This window comes from Sabethes cyaneus, chromosome 2 (assembly GCF_943734655.1).
Source record: "Sabethes cyaneus chromosome 2, idSabCyanKW18_F2, whole genome shotgun sequence".
NCBI lineage: Eukaryota > Metazoa > Arthropoda > Insecta > Diptera > Culicidae > Sabethes > Sabethes cyaneus.
The window spans coordinates 5,525,137-5,551,091 of NC_071354.1; the positions used below are offsets into that span (position 1 = coordinate 5,525,137).

Sequence of the window (25,955 nt, forward strand, 5' to 3'; positions counted from 1 at the left end):
TTGGCTTTATTTGAATCGTGGTTCGCCTAGTAATAGTCACATCCTTATCACGTTCCATGAACTTCACGTTCGTGACAATCAGGAAAAGAAATTCGATGAATGTTATGTTCAGCATAAACCTAAACGGTGTGCACAATAAATCATATTCCTAACTGAACTGCGCCAGTTCGATAAGTTGCACGGCACCGGCAGACTGGTCGCGCATCGGCGTTAGTGCATAAATAATAACTTAACATCGTAGGAAGTGTAATCTTTTTGTTTCCCAATCGCTCTCATGAAGATTTAAACTTTGCGTAATGCGAAAAAGATAAAACTATCCACTATTTTCAATTACTTTTTTAGAAAAAGATCAACTTTCTTCTTAATTACTATAAGATATACATATAAGTCACTAACAGCTAAAAAAAATTCTTAACCCTATGCCTCGGGCTAGCGGGCTAATCTGCACTACAATTAGTCGTCCTCGTTACTACTACTGTGCATCTTTTTCGCCGGTGGCTCGTCATCCTCTGCGGCGGATTCATTTCCAGTGTTATCGTTACCTTCACCGTTGCCGTCGTGGTGTTGAGCTGATTTCGAGCTGGAAGCCGCCTTCTTCCGATCCTGTAATGATGAAAAAGATATTTAATAATGGTTTGCATGCTTGCAGAGGCAACATTATCATCACTTACGTTTAGCGCCAGCAAATTCTTTTTCGAACTCGTCGAACACGAGCCGGTCAGGTTGTACATGTCCTCCGGAATGTACATCCGAGCATTGTGAAAGTTTTCCGACTGTGCCTGGAAGTACATCGAGGGAATTCGAGCGTCCACCGGGAATTCCCGCGCGTCGAAAGTGGTCACCTTGGTGAGGATCAGCCCCAGTGCAATGTCGCAAATGGCCCACAATTTCTTAAGAGAATACAAACATAAATAGATAAGTCATTTTATTCCATCAAAAATGAAGGTAACTGTGGCGATACTTACACAATTTATGTCCTCGTCGTCGGGCTTCAGGGCGTCTTTGTGGTTCTTCATTCGCTCGATCAGATTTTTGTAGAAGCCATAGCAAAAGAATTCCTTGTTGGTGACCAGCGGCTCGAGAATCAACCACAGGCAGCGTTCGATCTGTCGCAGCTGGACCGGATCGGTGTGTCGAGTGAATCGAGGGTCATGTGTCAATACTGGTACGGCGAAGACCAACATGTAGTCGGGCAGAATGTGCGGCAGTTGGCTCATTGCACGTTCCACTGGCAAAAAAAATTAGAGTTAGAGTTAGCCAATTTTACGGGGATAGGATCATTTGTCAAAATCATCACACTTTGGTTTGGGCTGAGAACCCCAGAATTTTATGGCATTATGTACACGGGCATAGTTTATGGCCTAATGAACGTAGACAAACAAAAAGTCGAAGTCTTATTCTCTCTATGATTTAACTGTTTTGGTTTTAACCGGAAAGTTGCTTGAAATCCATTTCCACGAACGTTTCCGCCGAATTTCGTCAAAACTTGTCCGTACAAACGCCTAGTACGTTTCTTGGCAAGCAAATTCTACTTCAAGTTCCGGGTACAGACATAATTAATTTTATTAATCTATAATTCTGTTAATTAAGGCAGGAGACCATCTAATATGGCATCATTGATGGGAGCAGACTTCGTAACCGGCTTAACCAAAAAATAGAATAAATATTATATGCGGTGTTGCACAGAACGATCCTCCGGTTGTCCTCAACCCCTTGCGGATTTGTGGAACTTTGGTAATAGGAACTTGAAGAGTCTCAGCCCATGACTTAGAGACTCTATTTTCCCAGAAAAATTTCCACTGAACAATTCAAGAATATGTCTGCTGCTACTAATTTCTGCCGAGTAAGAAAGTACGTTTTATAGATGCCGCAGTTCTACGTAGAACCTGAGTCACTGATCTGCCGACTGCTTCTGTCCATTGACAATTAACGTCAAGGCTACTACCTACTACTGTGGTAGGTCTCGTAATTCGTTTGTCTGGCTGGAATTTACAAACATCCACGGCTTAGCAAAATTCTTCGCTGGACCTGTAGTCTGGGGAGTAAATCTGGGCATTCCGTTCTAGCAGTAAGCACGTCAGACACGAAAATAGCACGGGCAACGGACAGCTAGAGTGTCGGAATTCACGATTTGACTGTGACCTACGTAGGAGGGTAACCGGAACGGATCTCTCCGTGGAAGGCGTCGAAGGGCATAGCATACAAATCTCCGCCGTACAGGTTTGATTCTGTCAACTCCATTGTGATAGTGTGGATTTCAAACTTACTGACTACGTAAGATATATGCTGGTGGAATGATAATTTACTATTCAGCAACCTAAATCTTTGATACAATTTGTTCTTCCAATAACAGTTTCCAAAAGCTTGTATTCGAAATTATCATAGTTCTTTCTTTCTTGAAAAAGGAATGATGGCACACTTGCTTGGAATCTGCAAAACGGCATTAGCTATAAAACTAATCTGGCTGAAGATTTTAATATCGGTGAAAGACAAACGGAGAATCTCTCAGTTTGAAATTCGCATCGTTGAAGTATATAAGGAAGATCAATGGTCCGAGGTGGCTATCTTGAGGGATCCCAAAAGGAGCAGCAAATTCCCCACAACAATTATCCCCGATTTTTACTGTTAGCTGACGAAATTATCTGCTGTTTCAAGTCAAATTCACTGTTGGCGACCTACTCAGAGTGATCCTTCAATCTTAAACTGTGCAGCATAGCCTTAAGCGTGATCCCATTGGCAGTATTACAGTGATCATGTAAAAGATTCTTAACTTCGCCTATCGTTGGGGCTGGAACCTCTTGCACGATTATCCTCCTAATACCTGCAGCCTCTTTCAAGGACAAAAGTAACGTCGCTAAAGAAGAAAGTGAACAAAACGAATCACAAGTTACTGCCTTGTGGATTTGTTCGTCAACGGGAACGATACCTCGAGGCAAGTTTCACTTGCAGCTGTACCACACAGGCTTCTGTCGTGCTCTGCAAAATGTCTCAATTCTCGGCATTTTATTGACGAAGCACAGAGGACGAATCGATTGGCTCTCTCTCAGTAGGATGTTACCTTCTCCAAAGCGACGAGTTTTGTTTTGCTTTTGCAGTGCTTTGCTCCTTTGCTCTGCCGGCGAGTGAGCATCTGTTTGGTTTCATCTTTCTTTTTCTGTCGGAGCGCTACCGAATGCATGCTCTCAAGATCACGGAGCAATTCGTTCCAGTCCATATAGTTACCTATCGCATATTCACTTTGTGACACGCAGCGAATAGTCTCGTGTCTCCAGTGTGCGAGGAAAATATTAGCTCTGCTTGTCGTTGTGCTCCTTCTGCGCAAGATGAGTGGCCGTAAGATTGGTATTGGTATTGATTTTTATTAGAGTGGTTTTAAACCTAGGAGTTCATTCGCCACTCAGTGGCCGTAAGAGAAAACAGTATTCAGGGATCGTCCGGAAGGAAATGAAGCCTGGTACCACTACACTGTGACAATTATTTGTTTTTTAGATAGAAAACACCTCTTCTTAGGTTTGTTCATTTACTAACCTTTAGTTACAAACCCTTGGTCCTCGTAATGATTTACAACTGGAAAGCTTTGGTGAATGACCCTCTGGGTTAAAACCATTCTAATCAAAAAACTGGAAAGCTGAGATTCTTTAAACCGCTAGAGTTACAGCCGAGCTAGTGTTAATTTATTTATTATTATTAATCAACGGGCTCGATTTGGCCCCAATGATTGTCAGGTTAACATAAAAATAGTCAAGTCAAATTGAGTAAAATTCTATCAAACGTATACAAACAAATCTTAAAATAACTGTATCTTCTTCGAGGTTTACCTCTCCTGAAAAAAGCGAGTGAATCTACCCTGTAGTATCCGTCGTGGCAGATGAAAGTCGAATAACGACGATACTTGATTAAAGGCCCGCTGCAGACCGCCGATAGCGCCGTTCATACTGTAGTTAGTGCGACGAGGTGACAATCTCAACATTGCATTGTTCCGCAACGCTCGTGGTTGAACATTTATGTTAATCTGTCCCAGCAGCGCGGGGCAGTCAATTCTTCCTTGTAAACTATCCGCGATCAACAGTGCTCTGGAGCTAGCCCAAATAACACGGAGAGGTTCTAGTTCGATCAGTTGACAGCGGCTTTCATAACTGGGAAGACGGAACGGGTGTCTCAATGGCAATTTTCGCAAGAATCTAAGAAATCGACGCTGAACGAACTCGATTCTTTCAGCGCTGTTGTTGTAGTTAGGATTCCAAACAGACGAACAGTATTCCAGAACTGACCGCACCAGCGAACAGTATAGCGATTTGAGGCAGTATATGTCAGAAAAATTTTTCGCGATCCTTAAGATAAAGCCTAATGACCTTGAGGCTTTAGCGACAACATACGAGATATGATGCTTGTACGTTAACTGCGAATCTAAGATAACGCCCAAGTTTTTAATATGCGAAACACGTTCAATTATTGCTGTTGCAGTTGAAAACCGTAATAATCGACTCGCGACATTCGCTTTTATTCTTGTTCTGTGTGTCGCAACTACATCGCACGTGGTGCGCTGTGATCGCACATTGATGCGCTATACAGCGCACCACGTGCGACGTAGTTGCGACACACAGAACAAGAATGAAACCGAATGTCGCGAGTCGATTATTACAGTTTTCAACTGCAACAGCAATACTGTGCCCTCGAGCGTATAACGAAACAGGATCGGATCTTTCTTACGGAAAAATGTGATTGCTGAGCACTTCTCCGGGTTCACTATCATACAGTTCACGCCGCACCAGGTGGCAAAGGCCTCGAGTTGATTTTGAAGAAAGTGACAGTCGTCAGTCGAGCGGATCCGGATGTACATTTTAAGATCATCTGCATACGAGAGTCGTGGGCCCTTAATGACCAAATTAACGTCGTTGAAATAAAGCAGAAAAATCAGAGGACCTAGTTGGCTTCCTTGAGGTATACCTGATGAGGCTGGATAGCTATCGGATCGACAATCTCCAACGGCAACCACCAGCTGTCGATCAGTGAGATACGAGCGAAACCATTGCAAAGGGTTACCGCTAATACCCAGTCTATGTAGTTTTGCAATTGTGATGGCGTGGTTTATCTTGTCAAAGGCTGCCGACAGGTTGGTGTACAAAACATCTGTTTGAGCGTTGTGCCATACCCTCTGTTATGTATGATGTAAGACACAGCAGATTAGTAGTGGTAGAACGCTGAAACGTGAAGCCATGTTGATCAGCACTTAGATATTGCTTACAGTGGGAAAGCAGAGGTTCCATGACCACCAGCTCGAATAGTTTCGAGACTGCGCTCAACGATGTGATGCCTCGATAGTTGTCTACATCTCGTTTACTTCCTTTTTTGTGTACAGGGAACATATGTGCAAATTTCCAACACGACGGGAAAATCCCACTGGAAATGGACATTTGAAATAAGTGATGCAACGGTGTCAGCAAGCAGTCCATGTGTCTCTTCAGGAATACGGAAGGTACACCATCGGGTCCAGGGTTGAAGGACAACTTGAGCATGTTCGCAGCCTTCGAAATCATCTCGACATTGATGTCGATGGCACCCAGCGTTTGACCATATATTGGAACGTTGTTGGCTGCTAGAGCAACACGGTCCGCGCTCAATACCTCATTGTGGAAAACACTTGCAAACTTTGGCAGCAACTACCCCATTGTATTCCATTAATGATGGGAGCCCGGACTCTTTGCGTTGCTCGTTTACGTAATTTCAGAAAGACTTCGGGTGATGCTTAAATCATTGGCGACTGACTTGCCTGTATAAATTGTTTATCCTCGTATAGTGGAGTTTTAGTGAAAGCGTACGAAATTTCGTGAATCGTCTTAATGCTGCTCTTTTGTATGACTTCAGCCTGCGTAGCTCATTCGTGTGCCAAGAGGGATGAGATGTACTGCGAAGACTAGTTTTCGGTACGTGTCGATCGATAGCATATATCAGGACATGAGTGAAGGTCTGCGTAGCGGCTTCGACGTCGTCGGGATCTAGTGTGTTTGCCCAGTCAATACTAGACAACAAATCATTGATGCTATGTTGATCAGCTTTACGGAAATTATATGAGATCGAAGTCCTGAAAGAGTTTATCTTCTACACAGACGCTCAGAGAAGGATGGTCTCTTGATTAACAGACATGGAGCCGCTGAGACAAATGGGGTCTTGTCCTGTGAGCTCACGAAGCAGAGGTCTAACGAACGGTTGTTTTCGTTGACGACATGATTAACTTGATAAAGCATTGCAGCACCATAGTTGTCAAGAAGATTAATTGCACCGGCATGGTTCGCAGAATTTTCATAATCAGGGTAGAGGAAACCGCTATGGGCAGGTTTCCACGAGATATCTGGCAAATTGAAGTCGCCCAAAATAACTATCTCATCGAGCGGCGTAGCGTCCCTCATAACTGAGTAAAGTGACTGGCAATGAGCGTCAATTAGATCGTTATCCCGGACACGATCAGGTGGAATGTATGAGGCACACAAAAAGAGGAAGCGATCACTCAGCTTGATGGCCGTCCAAACCTCTTCTACGCAGTTTCACGAGTCCTTCTCAATTGCTCTTGCTTTCAATCCACATCGAACAGCTATCAGGACACCACCGCCAGTGGATTTGCGACTGTTGTTAGAGTTTCGATCACAACGGAAAACTTCGTAATCGGATCCAAAGACTTGCCTGGAAATCGTCTGAGAGTTAAGCCACCTTTCGCAAATGACAATGATATCATAGCAGCAATCCGATACGATTAGTCGGTAGTCTTCAATATCGGAATTCATTCCACCGGCGTTTTGATAGAAGACTAGAACATCTTGCTTGCGACTTGGGGTCGGAGTACCATTTTCCTCGATAATTACGAATGTGTCGGAAGAATGCTGTCCATTAGCGGAGCTGGAGGAGCCCCCATCGCCGTCGTTAGGCTGGGTGATTCTCGCGTCAGGAGAAGGTCGGGCCGAGACGGAGCTGTCTACGCTGACATAAACGTTGCCCGCAGTGCTGTGAATTGGATTGACATCAGACAGCGAATGAACTGATTCTCGAGTATACTTGCAGAGGAAGCAAGTTGGAAGACTCCTGATCCACATCTAGCCACAGTTCCGGGACGACTTGGCTGAATACTGGCGGGAAATGGCAGGACTGCGTTAGAGGAACCAGGAGCTTCCAAAATGCAATCTGATGAGCGTCCCGGAGATGAACAAGGGTAACTCGGGCGGTAAAACGGGTGTTTAGCATCGATGGAGTTGTTCGGTTGCGGGTGAGAAGTGCACGGTAAACCATCGTCACAAGAATCGTTACTACGAACGGGCAAACTTTCAAAAAACGAAGATGTACTGGTATTATGCTGGTACTTGCCCCAGGAAGCAAGTTGGAAACCCCCATCACCGGCACCGAGCTCAGGAACGGAACGGCTCTGATGGCAGGAACTAATTGCATGATCGAAGTTTAAGCAGCGCTCGACTGTGACGGGCGGGCTGAGGGTTTCCAACATGCTATCTACAGTGCGTTCCATTGTTGAAATTGAGCTGATGATACGATTAGAGGGTGGCGCAACTATTGCAGAGTCGTCGTTGTTGCAATATCTTGAGTGCTGGTCCGCGGCATCCATAGTACTGAGAACACGGCAGGGGTGAGTGAGAGGAATGAGGTAAGCGTAATTATACTTGCCGGGAAGTGTGCTGGAAGCCTCGTTCTCCGTGCACACACGTAGGACCAGGACGACTGTTGAGCGCTGGCGGCGGTGGCACGACTGCAGTGGAGGAGTCAGAGGCTTCCATAATACTTAAGTCGTTGCGTCCCAGTGTCCCTATCCGAAGATAGTATTGCACAGGTATCAGTGCCGACTAGTTGAGCTAAGACTCCATTTGTTGTAGGGTCTGTTCCGGGGATAGAGTTTCGCTCGCTGGGGTTAGCTCGATACGAGGAGTGATTGGTGATCTCCGGCCTAAGGGTGAAGCCCAATAGTTTTTTGTGCTAGTGCCTTCAGACTCGCGAAATAGTATGCCATGTGGCCATGTGCCCGTGTCAAGTGCTATGTCTCGAAATTTTTTATCGATCTCTACTTTAAACGAAAAGAAATGCATCGCGTTCAAGTCGGCATCTTTTTTTAACAAAGGAATCACTTTGGGATAATCACAGTGCAGACTGTCCATAACTAGTTCGGACACAGCCTCCGTTTTCACACTGGGGTGGATACGAGACAAGTATAGCCAGAATAAATCAACCGGAGGTGAGACGGTACATATGGTATGTGACGTAGTAGCTTTGGTACCGGCTTGAAGTGGTAAGTTTGCCTTCAAGCCTTCCTCGCGGCGACGTTTCCTCGGTGGTTCACTGATAGCGGTTCTAGGGGTTATTGGCGTAGATTCAGCGACGGTAGAAAGCTTCACCGGTTGTTCGCCATTCGCTTTGATCGCCTGCTTCAGCTCACTCAAACTTCTCAGCATGCTTGTCATGAATCGATGAGATGGCTGAGCTTACCGATGACATTGTCTCCTTGAAACGTATCATTCTCATGAGTTTCACGCACTCGTCGCATAACCAAGTGCGACTACGATGTTATTGTATTGTGTTGACCGAGACATGGCTGGACGAATGTTTGTACAGTGCGCAACTGTTCGGCAATGGCTTTGCTGTCCATCGCACCGATCGTAACCCCTTGAACAGTAGAAAAACCCGTGGCGGGGGTGTTCTGATTGCTGTTTCAACTCGATGGAACAGTTATATCGATCCAACACCTGTGTCCAATGTTATAGAGCAGCTATGGGTCAGAATCGCTACGTCTCGTCGAGTTGTAAGTGTGGGTGTCATCTATTTACCCCCGGATCGACGTAACGATATTAACAGCATTCATGAGCACGTGGACTCTATCGGTGCTGTTTTCTCCAACTTGGACCTCAGTGACTATGCTCTGCAGTTTGGGGACTATAATCAACCTCAGCTCCGATGGTGCAAGTCGAGCGACGGGTCTTTCCAGGTCGACTCCCTAATGGCTTTATCTGCGGCCAGCTCTACACTTATCGACGGTTTTGCCCTACATGGGTTGATGCAAGTCAATGGTATTGCCAACAAAAACGCCAGATTTCTTGATTTAGTCTTGAGTAACGAGGCCGCAACGCAAGTCTGCACCGTTTCGGAAGCAATTGAGCCTTTGATCACGCTCGACGCAGACCATCCTGCTTTGGACGTCCTGTTGAATCTCCCAACGCCGATCATTTTTGAGTCTGCCTTCGGGAATGAGGGTACACCGGACTTTCGCCGAGCTGATCATGATGGAATCAGATCCGCTATCTCTCGCGTTGACTGGCAGACAATAAACTCTGCTACATGTATTGACGACGCCGTCGATTATTTCCAGCGAACAATCGTAAACCTAATTAGTGAATTTGTACCCGACGCCCACCCGCCTTTAAAACCTCCTTGGTCGAACAATCGCCTACGCAGACTAAAACGGCTGAGGGCTAGAGCTACGAAGATACTGCCGGAATCGTTCTCACCTTACAAAACAGGAATTCAACCGTGCGAGTAACGACTACAAGAAACTGAATAGATTTCTGTACCAACGCTATGTTCTCCGCACACAGGCATCTCTGTGCAGGAATCCAAAGCGATTTTGGCATTTCGTAAATTCCAAGAAAAAAGAGGCTGGTCTGCCAATGTCGGTTCACCTTGGGGAACAAGTTGCTAACTCTGAACTTGAGAAGTGCGATCTTTTCGTCCAACACTTCAGGAATTCCATTTCACATTAGTGAACAAATCGTAATGTCTGCACTCCAAAAGTTAAAGCTTTCTTATGCTGCTGGTCCCGATGGCATTCCAGCGTCCATTCTAAAGTTGTGCTCGGAGGTGTTAGTTACTCCACTTACAAAACTGTTTAACAGGTCACTGCAAGAGAACAAATTTCCTGAACTATGGAAATCCTCCTGTTCACAAGAAAGGTGATAAGAGAGACGTTCGGAATTACAGAGGCATCACCTCCTTATGCTGCTGTTCTAAAGTTTTTGAGATTATTATCAATGAGGCGCTTTTCTGCTCATGTAAGAACTACATTTCAACTGCTCAGCATGGATTCTATCCCAAGCGGTCTGTTGCGACAAATTTGACCGAATTTGCATCACTATGCTTTCGCACAATAGACAACGGTGGACAAGTTGATGCTGTCTACACTGATCTCAAGGCAGCATTTGATCGAGTGGATCACGAAATACTGTTAAGGAAACTAGAAAAACTTGGAGTCAACAGATCCTTAGTCGCCTGGTTCAGATCCTATCTGATAAACCGATCGCTTCGCGTTAAGATCGGAGCTTCTAGTTCCGAAGTGTTTACGAATGTTTCGGGTGTCCCCCAGGGCAGTAACCTTGGGCCACTTTTGTTCTCGTTATTTATCAACGAACTTTCTGTCATACTGCCATCTGGTTGCCGCCTGTTTTACGCCGACGACGTCAAAATATATAACATCATCAACAGTACTAATGATTGCGGCTACTTGCAACTAAGTGTAGATCGTATGCAGAGTTGGTGCTCCCGGAATTTTTTGACACTTAGTATCAACAAATGCAATGTGATAACCTTTCACCGTAGACAGAAACCGATCATGTTTACTTATTCAATTGCTGGACACAGACTTCAACGGGTCTACCAAATTAGAGACTTGGGAGTTACTCTTGACTGTGAGTTGACCTTCAAACCTCACTACAACGACATTCTGACGAAAGCCAACAGACAACTTGGTTTTATATTCAAAATCTCCGAAGACTTTCGCGACCCGCTGTGCCTATGGGCGTTGTATTGTGCACTAGTCCGCTCAGTTCTTGAGTTTAGTAGTGTGGTATGGTGTCCATACCAAGCGTGTTGGATTGCTAGATTCGAGCGAGTACAAAAAAGGTTTGTTCGCTACGCACTTCGTTGGCTACCATGGCGTGATGCTACGAACCTGCCTTCCTACACTGATCGCTGTCGGCTACTTGGAATTGATACCCTAGAACGGAGAAGATTCACTGCACAAGCTCTCTTTGCTGCTAAGATCATCACTTCGGAAGTCGATTCGCCTGAACTACTCCGGCAGTTTTACTTCTATGCTCCAGAGAGAGTTATACGTCAACGCAACTTTTTACACCTCGCAGCTCGTAGTCGACAATACGGACAAAATGAGCCAATCCGTGCCATAGCCAGTGCATTCAATCTCGCTTACAGCATTTTTGACTTCAACATTCCATTGCATGTTTTTATGAGAAGACTATCATGATCTTGTGTTCGTTTTATTTTTCATTAAGACAATATTTTGTCAGATGAATTTTATTCAATAAATAATAATAATAATAAAATAAATTTGGTCGTTCGTGTAAACATTTTAAAAACGACGCATTCATTTTAACGTATTTGGCATGCACAATATGATTGCAGAAACCCATGCACGTAATTTGGTCAGTATTAGGACGAACCGGCTTAGCACACTGATCGCAGATGTTTTCCATGTTGAGACTAACGATATGGATGCTCTTAACTTTTTACGTTAGCGTTTCAGTGACGGTTTATCTGATTCGAGCACCCCATCGACATCTCTATATCGAGCTGCAGTAAACGTCAGCGACAGCATGTCCTGGGCTCAAAATTTGACAGCGGGCCCAAATCAGACTGCTGGCAGTTGAGTGAAACGCAGTACTGACATGCTATCCCATTTTCGCACATACGAGATGTTGGCGACGAAAACATGGCTGCCTGCCAATGGGGTGGATTCGAGCCTATCGCACCACCGGCGATGTCAACCACACAAACAAAACAATAGTTCCAAGCGAGCATTTTCACTCTTCACTATATTGAATACAATATCGCTTTCGATTGCACTAAACGTTCAGGATGGTTTAATTCACTTGCTTAACTCGTTGATGTACAATTCGAATAAATTAAATACAAAAACACAAATATAATCGAAAATAAAAATTAAGTAAACAATATCACAGTTGCACTGGACAAGCAGGGTTGCCAAAAAAGCATTAACTCGTTCTAACGAATACACCGGCATAAGCACAGCTGATATCGATTACCCGCGAGGGCTCGCACTCCTGTTCATGAGTAGAATCGAAGTCGAAGATAAAAAAGAAAAAAAGGCGGTTGTTTTTCTTACGCTTGCGTGTGTGGTGCAAGCGTTGACTGCTATGCTTCCCATACGCACACGCGTGAGAGTAGGCATCGTTGGTTTCTCGCACGACTTACAACATTGGTTCTGGGAAGTGGCTTTCTTGGAAGTGATGCTTTAGAGTCTGACTTTTAGAGGAATGGGGCACTCGGGCACTAGGAACGGGCTTTTGGGGAAATAATATACAAAAAATCTCTTCTAGTAGTTCTCCGAAACTGAGTTATGAATTTTTAAAACAAGCGGTATGTATCCCAAAAAATCCGAAGATTTTCATTGGAGTTTGCCTGGGATATAAAGGACCTTGAATTATCAAATATCGCTTTCGTTCACAAGTCCAACAACTATAATACCCACGTACAAAAATTTATGAATAATGTCTTACATTAGGATTAATTTTACTTACCGGTGGCAAATGTTTTCACATATTCCCGTCGCCGATTAACATCGGTTTCTATGTTCGACTTGACTTGCTGTTGTAATCTAAAAAAATGGACAGAATTTCGGAATGTTAATAATAATCCATTAGGGCACACGGGGCAGAAGCAACTGTAGAACTTACCTTCTGTCAGTTTCCCGCCCGCACAGTACGTAGTAACCCATGAAGTCCAGTGGAAGACACTTGTGAGGAATTCCCTTGTTCAGGCCCTTGTGGAGTTTCTTTACGAAAGTGTCACGAACTTCTATCACCGGATCGCACTGTAAGGATACAAAAATCATTCTAAGCTGAAGCCAAATGCAGCGCCTTTCGACTTACCATCAGCTGCGACAGGTTGTAGAACTGCTCGACGATGAACTGATCGCCGACGCCTTTCTGTTCGCATATCTTGAGCATTGCCTTGCCGGCCGACAGCCGCAGCCAGGATTTCTCCGCCGAGGAAAGGGTTCCCTGTTCCAGCAAATCTCCCTTCTTGCTGATGAACGCATTCAGCATGCGGAACGTTTTCTGTGCCGACAGGACGTCCTTCTTCAGCCCCAGCAGCCAGCGGGCCATCGTCTTTAGGCCCTCGACCTTGCAGCGAGTTTCCTCCGGCAGTTCGTCCTCGTCGCACCAGTCCGCGGTCGGTACGTCGGTTCGACCTTCGGTGGTTTCCTTTACCAGCAGCTCCTTGACTATCTTGCGAGAGATTATGTTTTTGATTTGTACGTGGAATTTTTCCGGCAGGTTGTACGCAATGTGGCCGAGACTGACGATGGCGGTCCGATAGTGTTCGTTCTCTGGATTGAGGGTGAGTTTGAAGGATTCTACAATTTCCGGGAAAATGTCTATGCTGGGATCGACGTTGGGGTCGTTGATTTGGCTGTTCACGTACATGCATCTGATGGCATGTTTAGCCTGCTTCGGCGTACCGGCCACCGCGAACTCTTTGCAAATCGGAGCAAGCTCTTTTGCGATTTCTATGTGAGACTCAACCAGTGGTTTATAACGACCCAAATAGGTGAAGGCCTTCAGTACGTACGGGGCTACGTATTCTTCGTCGAAATTCAGCAAACCAATCATGTGTCGTAGAATCTCGTCGTGCTGAAAGTGGGCGGAAAATACGTACGCCAACACGGTGAGCAACTTCAAGCCCCGTTCACCTGCCGATTCCGATGGTAGACTGACCTCATCTATCACCTCCGAACCGTTCATACATTCCTGTATCAATTCGATCAGTATACCGATCGATTGTTTGTCTACCATGACGGAAGCGATTCGCTCCAGCAGCATCTTAACCGTATTGTAGTACGTGTTCGTAGTGATTGGAGGACCCAGTTTTTTCAAAACAATTGCCATTGTATCGGCACATTCCCTGCAAGTTACGTCACGCTTTAAAATGGTCTCCATTTCATTGATCAACTTTGCGTCCTTGCGCATCTGTGCGCTAAATTTGAGAAGAAACTCCTGTGCTTTAACCGGATCAGGAAGTTGTTTGGCTATATTAGTACATTTGGCGTTCATGTCCTTCTGAATGCTCGGTGTAATCTCCTTAATTCGGTGCAGCTTGATCCACTCGGCTACGCTCCGTCTCACTTTCAGCTGATTCTTTTGCAGCTCGATAAAAGCCTTCGTAGCATTCTCGTCTATTGTTCCCAGCAGTTGATACAGTTTCTTCATTCGGTCCTCTGCGGGTAGCTGATACGGAACTAGACAGGTGATTAGCAGACGCTCCACCAGCAGTCTATCCTCGATCCCGGTCATATAGTAGCCATGTAAAATTTTGTCCTTAATCCAGTTGACGGCTTTCTTGGTTGCTTCCGGAACGTTGCTATCGCTGAGATACTTTTTGTAGATCATCGCTAGACCGTTCATCGCTTCCTTGCGAATCTTGTACTTCTTGTCCAGCGTGCGTTCCTTCACAAACTCGAGCAAATCTTCCGATTCGGACACAATCTGAAAGTCCCGCTTGGCGGTCTCCACAATTGCCATTACAACTTCGTAGCGAACCGTTTCGTCCGAGTCGTGCTGACGTACCTGTAATTGATCCGAAACCGTTTAATATCATCAAAAGTCGATTATTTAAAGAACTGCTTACCTTTAAAATATCAATGATATCCTTTCTTAGCGGCGGATGATTGAGCAGAAAGTGCATTGTGCTTTGAACACATTTAATACGAATAGGAACGGCTATGTCGTAGAATCGGCCCAAGAAATGACGCCACAGAGGACCGTACTGCTTGGCCATGTTGGAGTCCTTCTCGGAGAACATACGCGCCAGCAACGAGACCGCTTTCAGTCGTTCGCTTTCCTGTGCCGATTTAAGCTTACATTCCAGTTGAGGCAGTACCGAAAGCAGGATGCTTGGACTGATCACGTTCAGCTCGTAGATGACGTCGTAGATTTTCGGCATAATCTGGTACTGCTTTTCGTATTTGTCCAAAATCAGTATCTGATTGAAGAAAGCCTGCGTGTAAGATTCTAGAGTGTCGCTCGTTTTCACTATCAAGTCTTTGGCCAAATGATAAGCATTTTTCTTCTGCGATCGCAGTGGTTCCACGATATTAATAAATACCAAATCCAGTAAGTCATACGAAACAGAGTCCGACTCCGTTATCAGTGGACATAATACGTCCAGCATAAAAGACTTCACCTTGCTACTGTGTTCGTCACTAAAACAAAATTTGTACCATTAGTATCTTCGTTAAAATAGTCAATAAATTTTTAATTTCCGCTTACTTAACAATCTTAAACATCAAGCTGAAGAGAGTGCAAAAAATCTCCTGGCAGTCTTCAAGTTCGAAACACATATTGAAGGATTTAACGTAGGCTAAATTTTCCAACAGATAGAAGTAGCGCTTGAAAGCCGGATCCTTGGGATCCTTCAGTCCGTTCAGTTGCTTGATGAGGAACAAAAAGATGCCTTTGATCTGCTCCTGGTCCTTGTAGGGAGCCTCCGGAGCGTACACACGCAGCACGTCGGCAATGCAGCAGGCGATCAGCAGTTGCACATCCTTCGACGGATGCTGCAGGAAATAGTCGTCCGCCAGGTGGACCGCCAGCGGAATGTACTGCGTGTACATGCCCTCGTCCTGGCCCATGGCCTGTAACGTATGCGTCAACGTCTTTAGCCGCCGGATCAATTCGTCCGGCCCGAGATCTTCGTTTATAGGCCGACAGCCCGGCGGGTAGACTATGTCACTCATTTTGGTTGCCTACTCTTCCCGTTTAGCCTGCGAAAACTTGCTCACTCTGCTGCCTGGACACACCAATCAATTCCACGACGGACAGCAGCTGTAATCCGATCGAAAATATAGCACACCTATTAGAAACTTCTCGTGTTTGTATATATTTTATTTATTTTCTGCATTCAGTTTTCATTCTTTCACAGGCACACCACTGCAAAAATGCACAGCGAAACGATCGAACAGAGGAAGGCAAAAAAAACTAATGGCCGTAAATGCTACGGCGGAGCGTTATACAAAACAGACAAACTTTTGACGGTAATATTCGACGGCAAAATCATGCTACACTTACATTCTGCGTACAGCATTCGATTTAGCACTTTTTGCACTAGAAATTAATGTTACTTTTAGAATGAAAAATACACTTTATCCACACTTTTTAGCACGCCAATTTTCCCGTACGCGAAACTTTTACTAACTTCGAACGTTCGAACGCACACAACAGTGGACGATACTCTTCTTGTCCGTTCGGCTACTTTGAATGTTGCTTCGCCCGAAGGGTACCTCAATGCGCTGCTATAGTGTATTTGATGACCGACACAAACTTAAAAGAAAATTGCAAATCATTCATTGATTCTATTCACCAACTTTACAACAAGCTTTAAAATGTGCACTTGAAGGAAACAATTCGATTCAATCGAACTGACTGCGCTGCAGTTGTGCCGCATAACTCGCTCAATGTTAGGTATACCGTATACAGTGTAATTTACAAACAGTTACATGCATTGCTTGTCCAGCATCAGAGGACCCCCCATTGCCGGATCGATTGAAAGCATTGAAAGTGAGAAAAGGAGGTGCTGAAGAAACAACACAAAAATCTCCCGGCTTCAGCAGTTGGCAGCGCTGCGGTTGAAGCAATTTTTGACAGCTGGACAGCTATAACAGTACGCATCGGTTATGTTGATCATTTTTGCACGATTGGTTTTAATCTGAGAGAGAGTCGCGGAGACGGTCTTCTTTTTCTTATGCTTTGGCTGTTCTTCTTCTTCCTATTACGTTTGCTTTCATTTTCGGGCAAATAAATGAAACTTGTGCGTGAACATCTCATTGGACGTGTGTAGTGTGCATTTTATAATAACATATTTTGGTGTTAATTGTCACACGGGCATTTCAGTTTTTGCAAAAATGTTAATTTACAATTGAGACAAACAAGACATTCAATTCCGAATGTGTTTTTCACAAAAACACCGGCAGAAAACTTATGAGAATTAACAATACTTTTCCATTTTGGGACAACGATAACGACTGGCTGCATTTGACAGATCGTACTGGCTGCATTTGACGTTAGAATTTTTCCTCTTCGCGAATCTCTCTGAGGTTTTAATCTCTTAATGGTTTTAATTGTGAATGTTGTAAATCAAATAGGTAGCCAGTTTTTGAAAATCTTTTTTGAAACTTTAGCAAGTTTAAATAGTTATGTAGTTCTGAAAATTCCAGAGCAGTGCTTTTGTACGGCGTGGATGTGTTTGAAAATATTTAAGGTAAATATAAGCCGTTAAATATAAATATTTTCCTGTTTTGTCTCCCACTGTCCTGAATGTCAGCATTGAATTTTATTTTGTTTAAATATACAAACTTTTAGCTGCTTCGTAAATTTCAGAATTTGTAGGTATAGGTTTTTGTTCCTTTTCGAAACATTTGAGACCAATATAACTTTTTACGACTTGGCTCACATGTCGCTACAACTAAATGCACAGTTCCACTTCGGGCGAAAAAGGGCTGAACATATATTTCGCGTGAAAAAGCGCAAAGCATAAGGGTACCGCCAGAGTAAACGCGACAGCGACGCGACGCGACGTCGTTTACAATCATTTAAATACACAGCACTTTTTCGCCGGAAGCAGGGCTGCGTATTTAAACGAATGTGAGCGAAGTCGTGTCGCGTTTACTCTGTACGGGGCCTAAAACTGCAGCAACAAAAGTCGCGTGGCGTAGCTGGTCGTTTGCACTCCGGGCGGTACGCTTAAGGTGAACATCATCATTTTTGACTGTATAGGCCCTACTCGAAGGTAACCGCCAAAGTTCAAACGACTTGCGACGCGACGCGACTTTTGTTGCTCCAGTTTTAGGCCCCGTACAGAGTAAACGCGACCCGACTTCGCTCTCATTGTGCTAAATGCACAATCCTGCTTCGGGCGAAAAAGGGCTGCGCGTATAACTACAGCAAGAAATAGCAACATGAGAGCGAAGTCGTGTCGCGTCGTTGTCGCGTTTACTCTGTACGGAGCCTTAGGGTGCCGCCAGAGTGCAAGCGACCTGCGACGCGAGGCGACTTTTTTTGCTGCAACTATTTATATGTTCAGCCCTTTTTCGCCCAAAGTAGAACTGTGCATTTAATGTTGGGGAAGAATAAATGCTTAATGTGAAAAATGTAGATTCAGGCAAACTGAAAACTCTTGATATTAGGCCAAAAATATACACTTAGCGAAGGTGAGAGTCGAACTCACAGTTCCCAATCTGCAGTTGAGCGTGTTGTTTAACCAATTACACCACTAAACCGGCTTAGTGTATCAAAATGTTTTGTACCTCACTGCCTTATACTGTGTTGACAGTCAAATAAACATTAGCATCACTACGGGTCCCTCCTGCCTTGTCTTGCCCATTATTTTCGAGAGAAATTAATCTAAATGTAATGCTTGACTATAGAAACTATGCAAAGAATTGCCAGCAACTAACTGATGCAACGTAGCAACTGAAACGTTCAAAACTATTCTCGGATAAGAGAGTCGCTGATTTTTCTCGCTTTAAGAATTCTGCGTCACGTTACATGCACAATTGCAAAACAACAGTTTCGAACAAATTCTTGTCAATACCTATATGGATACTATCTGGCAAAATCTGGCCACTTTTCGAGAAAAATTTTTTGGAATGACAACCTACCCAGCCAAACCTTGCCCGTCTTGTTCAAAAGTTTACACATCATTTGCGTAAATCTTTACATGAACTTAAATGTCTGTTCTCTGTAGTTAAACGGGCGCCCTTTTTCGCCTGATTTAGGAGTGTGCATTTAGCAACCTGTGAGCGAAGTCGCGTCGCGTCGCAGTCGTGTAATGCCGCGGTAGTTACAGCAGTCTAGCCGGTCACCCTTTTGTCGATGGGACAGGCTACGCCTTCCATCCACTCTCTTCTTCCCAAATCCTTGAAATCAGCAAGTGAAGTACCGTTGCTAGCTGTTCTTGGCCATTTTGAAGAGTTCTGCCGGGAGTCGGTCCTTTCCGGTGGCTCTATTATTCTTCAGCAGACCGACCCAGTAAACCATTTGGTTTGTATATCTCGATTGCAACTGAGGTATACGAAATCATATCTGTACCAAAGTGGAGGCGATATACGTGCGAAAATTTTGACAACTATTTGTAATTCTATTTTGCGCAGTTTTTATAACACGCAACTAAATACTCCTGAATATATTATTAAGAGATAATCAAATATTGCAATTGTCTATCCTGCTTTATAATTCACAGTCATGAATTGTATATGAAGACACGCACGACTGCAAAACAAGTTATTGTTCACTTCGATTTGACATACTCTAATCATTATACAATTCCAATGTGAAATTGACATGAAAACGATTTAATGTGAACTTTCTATTACGATTTTGTGTTATCTGGGGATTTCTCGCCGGATCTCTTCGAGATCGGAATCGGAAGCCGGTACGCTGTTGTCGTTTGTAGGTACTCCGAGGTTAACTTCCATTGCGTCTCCTGCTGCTATATCGCCGTTGAGGTGCGCATCGAAGAACTGCTTCCACCTGTCGACCACCTCGCGCTCGTTTGTGATTAGATACCCTCCGTCGTCCTTACACATGTCAGGTTTTGGTGTGGGGGCCTTGCGAGTTTGGTTTATCTTCTAGTAAAACTTGCGGGTGTCTTTAGCCCGGAATTGCTGTTGTCGATACTTGCCCAAATTCTCTCTCGTGGATATGCTCAGATAGTTTTTCCAAGCTCTTTATTTCCTCTCTATCACTTCTTGGCATTCCCCGTCGAACCAATCATTTCATGCACTCGAGGTTTCCACACCTAGCACCGCGGTTGCGGCCTCGTTGACGGCCGAGCGTATCTTAGTCCATCCGTTTTCGAGGATTGAAGCATCTAGCTCCACAGAGGGAGGCAGAGCTTCATCCAGTACGCGCGCGTAGTTTTCGGTAGTTCGCGGGTTGTCTAGTTGCCGAATGTTTAGCCGAGGAGGGCAACTTTGTCGCGAGATATAAACCGTCGATAGTTTCGAGCGCACATGTACTGCTACTAGCTAGCGGTCCGAGTCATCATCCGCACTCCGTAGAGAGCGTACGTTGGTGATGTTCGAGAAAAACCGGCCCTCGATGAGAATATGGTCGATTTGATTCGAGGTTCGTTGGTCAGGTGATCTCCAGGTGGCCTTGTGGATATCTTTGCGGGGAAAGAAGGTGCTTTTGATCACCAAGCCTCGGGAAGCTGCAAAGTTGATGCATCGCTGGCCGTTATCGTTCGTGTCGGTGTGCAGACTATGGGGCCGATCACCTTCGTGTGGACAATGCACGTTTATGATGGTGTAGTTGAAGAAACGGCCTTTTATCCTCAACACGCACATCCTCTCGTTGATCGCTTTCCAGTCCATTACGCGATCCTGCATTTTGCCCAGCACTACGAAGTCCGTTCCCAGCTCGCTCCACCACTCTGGAAAAATTGGGCTTTACCGCCACGGATCCTCCACACTTTCTCGACTTTGCGACAGATCTCCTGCAGATGCCAAACTTTCATTTAGCGATCTGTAGTTCCAGGTACCAAGTCTCCATTCCATGTCCTTATTTCGTCGCCTTGGTCCATGCCGAATGTTCCGAGAAGATATTTCTTGACTCTTGCTAGTTTTTTTTTGGGTTTAGATAGGTAGCCGTATTAAGACTTACGCTACCGAGTCTCGGGATGGGGCTGCCATCTTACAGTATCGACACAACACTGTGCCTCTTCCCCTGTTGATATACGACCTTCCCAAGTAACAATTTCAGGCTGATCAAACGCTTTTATAGCTGATTTTATTCAACCTGTGGCTGATCTATGGTTTAGGTTTAGAAATAAAAACCTTTTTTCAGCTCTTAAACATCTAAATCTGGTGATTTTATCAAGCTTCAGGCTAATTGATGGCTGCTTTCGAAGCTGCAATGAAGCTTAATAGAAACTGTTTTGCGCTTTTAAATAGCCAATTTGCGCAATGCTGTCAATTCTATTTTTAGAACGAGAATAGTTTTGCAATCTGCTTTGCCAGTCGCTTAATCAACGCTTCGGCAACCTTTATGCAGCCAAAAAAAATCTATTTTTAAATTAAAAAAAATGGAACGCAGCCTTTTTTTTGCTGTAAACATGTTTCGAACGCGATATTTTTAATTTCGAATAACTTTAATTCGTATAATTAAGGAGCTAGCTAATTATAAAAATGCATGTCTTTTTCCGGGAATTGAACCCGCCATCTTTTGATCCATAAGCACTCACCGTATGATCCGCCCCATTTGCATCTGCAGAACAGACAGTAAGAATAGCTTTACACCTGAAGCCTAGCCCGCCTAGCGTGAAGCAGTCGATAATGCCGATAACTGCCAAACTTTTGCTGTCAGCCGAATTGCGAAATTCTACGCTCTGACAGTATGTGTGCTGTGAGTCGAAAGAAAACTTAGAAGAAGTTTGTAAAGCCACTTTAACACCTTTAAGCAACCTTACAGTAGTTTGAAAGCTGTGAGCCTAATGAAAACTTCCACTCTACACTTTAACACCTTTAAGCAGCCGTAAAACGGTTTGATGTTTATGGCTGTTTAGTAGCAGATTTTTTAGTAGAAAAATCCGCTATTAAGCTTGTCTATCAACTTTTGGGAGAGAACTGGTTTGAAAAACTTAAAGTAGCTTAAACATCGCTTATTTAAACACTATTTAAGTGCTTACTTTATGCAGCTTTGATCGCCTTAAACCAACCCGTAAACAGCCATTGCTCTTGCAATTCAGCTACCGTTGTTACTTGGGTTAGTTTGAACCGGGGTTGGTCACCCGATCTTCGCTAAGGTTGCTCGTATTCCGGCTGGTACCACGTGGAGGTAGGGGTAGGAGTTGTTAGATAAAAGGCTAGGGACCACAGTGGGGTCTGGTTTACGCATTATCCAACCATTTACCAACCAATTTCTTTGGTACCTTTCTCACAAATCTTGGAAATAACCCAGTAGAAAGCTATGACGATAGGCGATTCTTAGCAGTGGCTTTGTTGGTCTTCAGCAACCCGATTTCTTGTTTGACTTCTTGGAGATCAGGTGCTGAGACATTACTATCTTCCATGGGCACTCCTAGGTTAACTTCCGTTTCGCCTCCTTGTGTAACTTCGCCATTGCGGTGTTCATCAAAGAACTGCTTCCACCTGTCGACCACCTCGCGCTCGTTTGTGGTTAGATTCCCTCCCTCGTCCCTACACATGTCAGGTGTCAGTGTGTAGACCTTACGAGATTACTTCATCTTCTCGTAAAACTTGCACGTGCACAACTCTAATTCTTCACGATCTCTGTCCTCCTTTTGGTGCTCTTTACTACTCAAGATCGTGGCCAACTGATTCCTAGCTCGTCGGTATTTCGTCAAGTTCTCCCCCTAATGGTAAAGCTCAGATAATTTTTCCAAGCAACTGTCTTTCTCTCCACCTTGTTGGCTTATTGGCAATCCCCATCAAACCAATCATTTTGTATTCTCCGGGGCTGTTCACCTAGTGTCCTTCACATATACATTGTGCATTACCTGATCGTCCCATTCTACGGCTTGCTCCCCAAGATAGATATCTTAGAAATATAGCTTCTTGATTAATTACTATGTCTGGCAAAAGTGTTGGAGGTTGTCATTCGTGATACGTCTTTCAGACCACGAGAATACACTAGAAAGATCATAAGTTTGGACATTTCACTGATTGGAAGCTGGCACGAGCATGGAGTTCGCCAGTGGAAACCGATAAACGTGTATGTAATTTAATAAATAATTAGTAGAAACGAACAGTTTTGGTTTCTTACCGTTTACCTACAAATTCTACTGAAACGTTTAGCAGAGAAATATTCGCCTCGATTCTACATTCAGATCAAACCCCTTAAGATGTGAAATTCACAATAGCGACTCCGATCAGAGCGGGTTTGGTCGAACGATTCATTCCATTTTCGGAGCCTTTAACACGACAGACTAGACTATGTATAGTTTTGAGGCAATTGGTAGAAGTTTTTGTAACCAATCATTGCACTTTTCGGGAAACACTTTGGATGATAATAAAATTAGAAATATTTCCTAAGTCCCTCCTGAAGAGTTGATGTTCCAATAGTCAATCGTATAGTCAGTTCGAAAAACTCAATGTCAATGCATAAATCAATTAGAGGGGTACTTCCAGTAACCTGGAAGTGGTACAAACTCAAATGCAGAGAAATAAATGCTGATGAAATTTAAATGTTTTTTTGCCGATACCGCTGATCGAATAATAAATGAGGTTTATAAGTTCAAATACCAAATGAATCGATTTATGTTCTGTTTATCAATTTAATTCATTGCGCAAAAGCAAATAAAAAGCTATATTCACGTGTTGCATTCGAATTGCAAATGAGCAGTCGCGTTCGGTTGGTGACATTACTGAAACTCCTATTTTAATTCTGTAAGGTCTGGGTCAAGCCGCAGGTCGTGGTCGAGAGTGCAAAAATAAATCCAAATACAACTTTCTGGAGTTACGAAATTATAACATGAACACTTTTTAATGCTTCAAAATAAATTACACAACATCGTTTTCTAACATAGAATATCGCTATATTAATTGCTAATCAGACTTAGCAGCTACGGCACTTCCTTATAGTTACGATGAAACGTTGAACTGCTAATCTGTGTGAATGCTAATCATAGCTTTTTCGACATGCATTGTTTGAAGAGCGGTCTTCGTTTCGATTGTTTTCTGTTCTGTAACCTTCGTGGTAGGTTTCTTTTTAATGTATGCTTGATAGTAAAAATCTAGGAACAGTGCAAACATGAACAGATTTTGCGGTAGAAGCACAAATAGCGGCCACTTAGGGAATTCGCAGTTCGGTTGAAAAATCAGCGCGAACCACTGCAGAAAGATGAGTCCAAACTGGATCTGAAAGAAATAGATTATGTAACGTCTTATAAATGCATAATTTAATAAAATTCGATGCTTACAATCTGTAGTTGAGTTATGTGTTTCTTCCACCAAACATTTCCCTTATATTTTGGACTGACGGATGTGAGGAAATAATAATAATACATGACAACGTGGACGAAGCTGTTGAGGAATCCCATGAACACCGCGTGGCCGCCTGAAACATTTTGGCGGTTAATCAAGAGGCTTATCGTTCATCACGAGCTACAAACCTGGGAACCATTTTACTCCACTCCAGGAAAGCATCACCATTCCCGTGTGGTGATAAACGTGCAGAAAGCTAACCTGATTCTGTTTCTTCCGCACCACGAAAAATACGGTATCGAGAAGATCCATTACTTTAACCAGAAAATATATGTGACACCGTCGGGCAATCGTCAGGGGCACCTCATCGTTGGAATAATTCACCGGCTGGCAGAGCACGTTGTAATCTCGCATGTATCCCAATCGCCAGCCCTTCGACATATCACCGTTAGAAATAAAGAATTATTTTCACAGTATCAAAGCCCTACCTCCACAAACAGGAAAAAGCAAATGAACACCTGCACCAAATTATACACACGGATCACGAGGTCAATCTTCAAGGGTTTCCGGTTCTCCATCCACTTCGGACCCCACTTGAGGACGAACATCAGATAGAAACCTAGCAGTGCCAGACCGGGCCATGGGGTTTCCATTAACAACCAATTGCTCACACGTGAATCTGTGGATGCATTAGAATTAAAGCCACTCAAATCGCAATTCACAACAAATAATTACCGCTGACTTCGTAGTTCACATAGTGATAGAAAGAAGCTAAATACCGTAGAACCAACATCTTCGCCAACAACCTCTAGTCTATAGACCTTAACGGTTTGATGCATCCGCATCGACTCGAATCACGTGTACAACTGGACACTAACTCCTACGGGCCTGCAAGTGCGGTACTGAAGAAAATTAAAATGTCGCGTCATTGTGACAACTGCCAGCGCCACACGTCGCTCGGACGGGACGGTGTGACGACGACCGCTAGTACATCTTGATAGTAGGTTAGAGTTGCATTTGTTTCCAGCATTTTAATTTCAGCACAATAGCACCAAACTGTCGATTGGATTCGGCCGGTCATTATTAGCTATGCATTTATGCAACGAGGCAACGGTTTTAGTTACTTTGTGTTCTACAGTACGTTCTTGCTATTTAGGCGGATGGATTGGGGAATCGGCGACATGGATGAATGGTTCGTGTTCCTTCTATATAAAAATTCCATAGTCGGTTTGTAAAGAGCCTACTGTGAGGTATATTTTTTTCTCAACGACATACTAGAAGTCAGTAGAACAACAACCCACAAAGAGGAGCAGTCAATAGCTTTTATTTGTATTACATCATGTAAAATATCGTCCAAAACAACTTTAGCACTGTGCGATTAGGATAGCAAATAGGTCATAAGGTTGGCACAATGTGCCGCGCTCTTTCGTCTGCATCACCCAGTTAGGTGTAGAGCTGCAAAGTCGTTGGTAGCAAAAAAGCGCTCTTTTTGCTACCAACAGGGTGGCAGCCTTATAGCACCGTAAATACTAAAGATAAGGCTTTACTTTCGTCTGCAATATCATAGATAATTACTAGCTCTACAAATGCCCCATACATCACTTTTTCAAATTCTGTTTCGCTGAGGTGCAGTAATCAAAAGAGTAAAATCGAAGCGAAAAGTGTTTGCCAAGCCTGCTGGAAAGAATCTCTAGAAAATCACCTGACCAACGAACATTGACCCAAATCGACTATATTCTCATCGATGGCCGGTTTATCTCGAAACTCGCCAACATACGCTCCCTTCAAGATTCGGATATCGACACAGATCATTACCTAGTAGACGGTATTCACCTCGCGACAAAGCCGCTCTCGTCGTTTAAACTTTCGGGAATTAGACAACCCGCAAGTTGCCGAGAACTACGCGCCCTACTGGATGAAGCTCTATGTATTCCTATGTGGAGCTAGGTGCTTCGACCAGCGGGGTGCTGTCCCTATCTTAACGAACGGTGTTTGA

At 44.0% G+C, this 25,955-nt stretch overlaps 2 protein-coding genes across 2 annotated transcripts; both read right to left on the bottom strand.

The window, feature by feature from the left end:
* Window positions 1–8: 8 nt before the first annotated feature.
* Window positions 9–16,206, bottom strand: LOC128738601 (sister chromatid cohesion protein PDS5 homolog B). Its single transcript, XM_053833862.1, has 9 exons — window positions 16,086–16,206; window positions 15,288–15,842; window positions 14,647–15,220; window positions 12,888–14,585; window positions 12,693–12,829; window positions 12,537–12,613; window positions 966–1,228; window positions 672–890; window positions 9–603 (listed from the first exon to the last, which is right to left on the bottom strand). The coding sequence occupies exons 2-9, from the start codon at window positions 15,752–15,754 to the stop codon at window positions 454–456; spliced, it is 3,585 nt and encodes a 1,194-aa protein (XP_053689837.1). The 5' UTR covers window positions 15,755–15,842; window positions 16,086–16,206; the 3' UTR covers window positions 9–453.
* A 7,283-nt stretch (window positions 16,207–23,489) lies between these two features.
* On the bottom strand, window positions 23,490–24,915 carry LOC128737029 (elongation of very long chain fatty acids protein 4-like). The gene is made up of 5 exons (XM_053831574.1): window positions 24,695–24,915; window positions 24,448–24,638; window positions 24,148–24,391; window positions 23,956–24,092; window positions 23,490–23,893 (listed from the first exon to the last, which is right to left on the bottom strand). The coding sequence occupies exons 1-5, from the start codon at window positions 24,750–24,752 to the stop codon at window positions 23,639–23,641; spliced, it is 885 nt and encodes a 294-aa protein (XP_053687549.1). The 5' UTR covers window positions 24,753–24,915; the 3' UTR covers window positions 23,490–23,638.
* Window positions 24,916–25,955: the final 1,040 nt, after the last annotated feature.

What these genes read in the sequence shown, in the direction of transcription:
- LOC128738601 (XM_053833862.1), bottom strand. Translation starts at nt 15,754, where the DNA reads ATGAGTGACATAGTCTACCCGCCGGGCTGTCGGCCTATAAACGAAGAT. An exon ending in GGGCGGGAAACTGACAGAAG is followed by an intron (nt 12,614 to 12,692) that starts GTAAGTTCTACA and finishes CCATTTTTTTAG; the next exon opens with ATTACAACAGCAAGTCAAGT. An exon ending in ACGACGAGGACATAAATTGT is followed by an intron (nt 891 to 965) that starts GTAAGTATCGCC and finishes TATTCTCTTAAG; the next exon opens with AAATTGTGGGCCATTTGCGA.
- LOC128737029 (XM_053831574.1), bottom strand. Translation starts at nt 24,752, where the DNA reads ATGTTGGTTCTACGGTATTTAGCTTCTTTCTATCACTATGTGAACTAC. An exon ending in GCTTTTTCCTGTTTGTGGAG is followed by an intron (nt 24,392 to 24,447) that starts GTAGGGCTTTGA and finishes GATATGTCGAAG; the next exon opens with GGCTGGCGATTGGGATACAT. An exon ending in TGGAGTAAAATGGTTCCCAG is followed by an intron (nt 24,093 to 24,147) that starts GTTTGTAGCTCG and finishes AAAATGTTTCAG; the next exon opens with GCGGCCACGCGGTGTTCATG.